Below are 2,983 nucleotides of genomic sequence, written 5' to 3'. Positions count from 1 at the left end.
GATGGATGGATGGATGGATGGATGGATGGATGGATGGATGGATGGATGGATGGATGGATGGATGGATGGATGGATGGATGGATGGATGGATGGATAACTTAAAATATTTTCAGTGTGAAGAGCCTCATGCGAACAGTTCATGCAGAAATCAGCTCTATTTCTTCTGAATGTACTTGAAAATTTCTGACAAATCTAAATTATTGCGCTCTGCTGTGTACTACTGCGATACGTACAGAAAACTCAACAACTTCTTACGCTTGATAAAATGATGTGAATGCTGATGCTGTTTGTTTCCTTCACAGCAGGGCTGAAACTCCCCCTTTATTCTTAGAGGAAATCTACATTTTCCCTAACACCCAGCAGTTTTGACGAAATACTACAGAGTTTCTTACCGTCGCCATCCTTATCGGCTTCGAGCCCGTCATAAATTTCTCGCAGGTTCTCTGGAGTGAGCCAGATGCCGTCCCTCACTCTGGAATGAGTCAGTATCTTTGAGGCACAGCGGTAAAGACGGCGTGAGATATTTCACTCTTGGGAGAAATAAATCACTTTCAAATCCACAAGCTGACATACACCTCATGAAGCTGCAGCTGTCCGTCCTGGTTGATATCGAGAAGGTTAAAGATCTCTTCGGGGCTCAGGTCGAGCTCTTTAGCCAGCTCCTCTTGACCTTCTTGTACCATCAGCTGACTCTCCATCAGACCCTTCAGCTGAGCGAGCTGCATCACCACGCGGCACTCGTCCTCCGACAAAAACCCAGGGATCTCTGCATAAGACAACAACACACGTTTACAAACATAGATATTTCTAAAATAAATCTAGGTAGGCTTACATTTTGTGTTAAGATGTTTTTGCTACGATGGTGTTTTGCTGCAGTGGATTAATGCAGACCCAAAGTACAAAAAATGTAGGCCTTTCAAAACAAACATTAAAACAAGCCTAATGCTATTTAAAAAGTGATATCTTTGCATGTTCTTCGGTAATTGTTTTGGGAAATAAAAGTACTTTTAGGGGTACTTTTAATACACTATGCTTTTTATGGTGTATTAAATAAAAATACACCATAAATATTACTTCACTAATATTACTTTGAAGTATTGCTACACTCGAGTAAACTTCACTGAATCAAGAACAGAAACATTCAAACCAAAATAATATTATAGAATATTATTCTAGGATGTTATAACATTATCATAATTAATATGTTTTCTGTTACTGACTATTCGTTCAGCGTACCTAAACAATTTTGATGATTTCATGCTCCCAGCTTTGCTGAAAAAGTTTGTGTTTTGCTTCTTGGTCCAACATAATTTTTGACCCATAAAGGCCTGGAAGAGCAAATTTGTAATTTATTTACTTGACTGTCCTGCACTGAGCCCGACCTTAACCAGACATGTCATCTTTATATATTCTCTGTTTACACTGATGCCTTCAGGCAGACGATACAGAGCAATCAGAACAAGAACCAACCGATTCAGAGACAGTTTTTATCCTACAGCAATAACAAAACTAAATGCAATCAAATAACCATTAATCATTATGAATGATGTGTGTGAGAATGTGGTTATTCTTATTCTTATTTATTAGTTTTATTTTATCACCTACTTGTTATGTATTTCTTACAGTATATGTAAAGTGTGACACAAGTTTTCTTTTTTTAGCATATGCACTGACTTACGGCAATTTTTAAATTTCGTTGTTCTTGTGACAATGACAATAAAGATTTATCTTATCTTTAGGATAAATCAGGCCAACATTAGGCTCGGACTGATGTTGGACCTCCTTGTCCAACATCAGTGTCTGACCTTATAAATGAGCTTCTGGAAGGAGGGTAAAGCATTAAAACAAACAATCTCCTAAACCTCGTGAAAAGACTTCCTAGACATTTCTAAGCATTTATAATAAGGTTGGACTGAGATCTTATCAAATCCTCATGTTCTGTGAGAAGGCAATACTTTTAGCAACTGTAGTTTTGCAATTAACATGCAAATGTTTGTTCCTATATGCTTGGCTATTAGAGGCTCCCATGGGTATTTGTTCTTCTCACCAAACAGCAGCGGTTTCAGGCTCAAAGTCTTCATCTCATGCACTCTGCCTGGCACCAGAGACACCTTCTGGACATGTCCCACCTAAAACATACATCAGCGCTAGTTTACGTGCAGCAGGTCAAATAAAAACTCTAAAAAGAGAGACTCATCATCACACATCTCTCACCCGTATCCCCTCGATTCTCGTCAGGGAAACATCCCGCACAAAGTCGGGCTTCGATGGCGACGGACGTCGCGCTTCCGAGCGCTGGGGTTGGCCACCTCCGCTGGGAGCGTCGCTGCTTGAGCTGGCGTCCTCCTGCCCGCTGCTGTAGTGCACGTAAAACAGCAGCGCTATGACATTAATGATGTAGACATGAAAGAACACCATCACGACCACGAAGTACGAGCGGGAGCACACGCTGCTCTTGTGGCAGGGCAGACGATCGCAGGGCGGCCGGAGCGGCAAGGTCGGGCTCCCGGACGGAGACGCGTCCTCAGCGTCTGTGTTCTCCTGGTTGTCCGTCATTTTTGGAATAAAATTTAAAAAAAAAATCAAGGAGTTGACTGTTTTGTTGCAGCTAAAACCGTTTAGGTGTTTAAAGGGGAATCTGGGAGCGGTGTTTGCACGGAAGTAGTAGATGTACTGAGTGACATATGTGGAGTTTGATTTGAAAAGGCGCAGAAAATCCTTTAAAAAGCGCCGATTAAATGAACGTTCTTATCCGCTTACAGAGATCGGAGAACAGGAGAAAAAAAAAAAGACGCTTCTTGATCAACATAGTGTCTTTCAAGCAGCTGTCAAGAAGTGCGTGGTGATCTGCGGCTCCGCAGGCTCGGACAGTCTTGTTTACACTGCAGTCAGCAGCGCACTGCGCATCCCAAGCCACGGTGGATAACACCTCACCTCCTCCTCACATGAACACCAGCAGAGAACGGCTGAAGAGTATATATAT

The 2,983-nt window shown here is 41.9% G+C and overlaps 1 protein-coding gene across 1 annotated transcript in view; it reads right to left on the bottom strand.

The window, feature by feature from the left end:
- The window catches only part of p4htmb (prolyl 4-hydroxylase, transmembrane b), a 6,402-nt gene extending 3,436 nt beyond the window's left edge, over positions 1-2,966 (bottom strand). The window contains exons 1-4 of the mRNA XM_008408821.2: positions 2,215-2,966; positions 2,048-2,129; positions 576-766; positions 393-489 (exon numbers count right to left, since the gene is read on the bottom strand). Of these exons, the coding sequence (XP_008407043.1) occupies positions 393-489; positions 576-766; positions 2,048-2,129; positions 2,215-2,556 (712 nt within the window). The 5' untranslated portion in view covers positions 2,557-2,966. The remainder of the gene's footprint in view (positions 1-392; positions 490-575; positions 767-2,047; positions 2,130-2,214) is intronic.
- Positions 2,967-2,983: the final 17 nt, after the last annotated feature.

Source organism: Poecilia reticulata, linkage group LG5 (assembly GCF_000633615.1).
Source record: "Poecilia reticulata strain Guanapo linkage group LG5, Guppy_female_1.0+MT, whole genome shotgun sequence".
Classification (NCBI taxonomy): Eukaryota; Metazoa; Chordata; class Actinopteri; order Cyprinodontiformes; family Poeciliidae; genus Poecilia; species Poecilia reticulata.
Note: the sequence above shows the minus strand (reverse complement) of the source record. Positions and strands in the feature narration are given on the sequence as shown.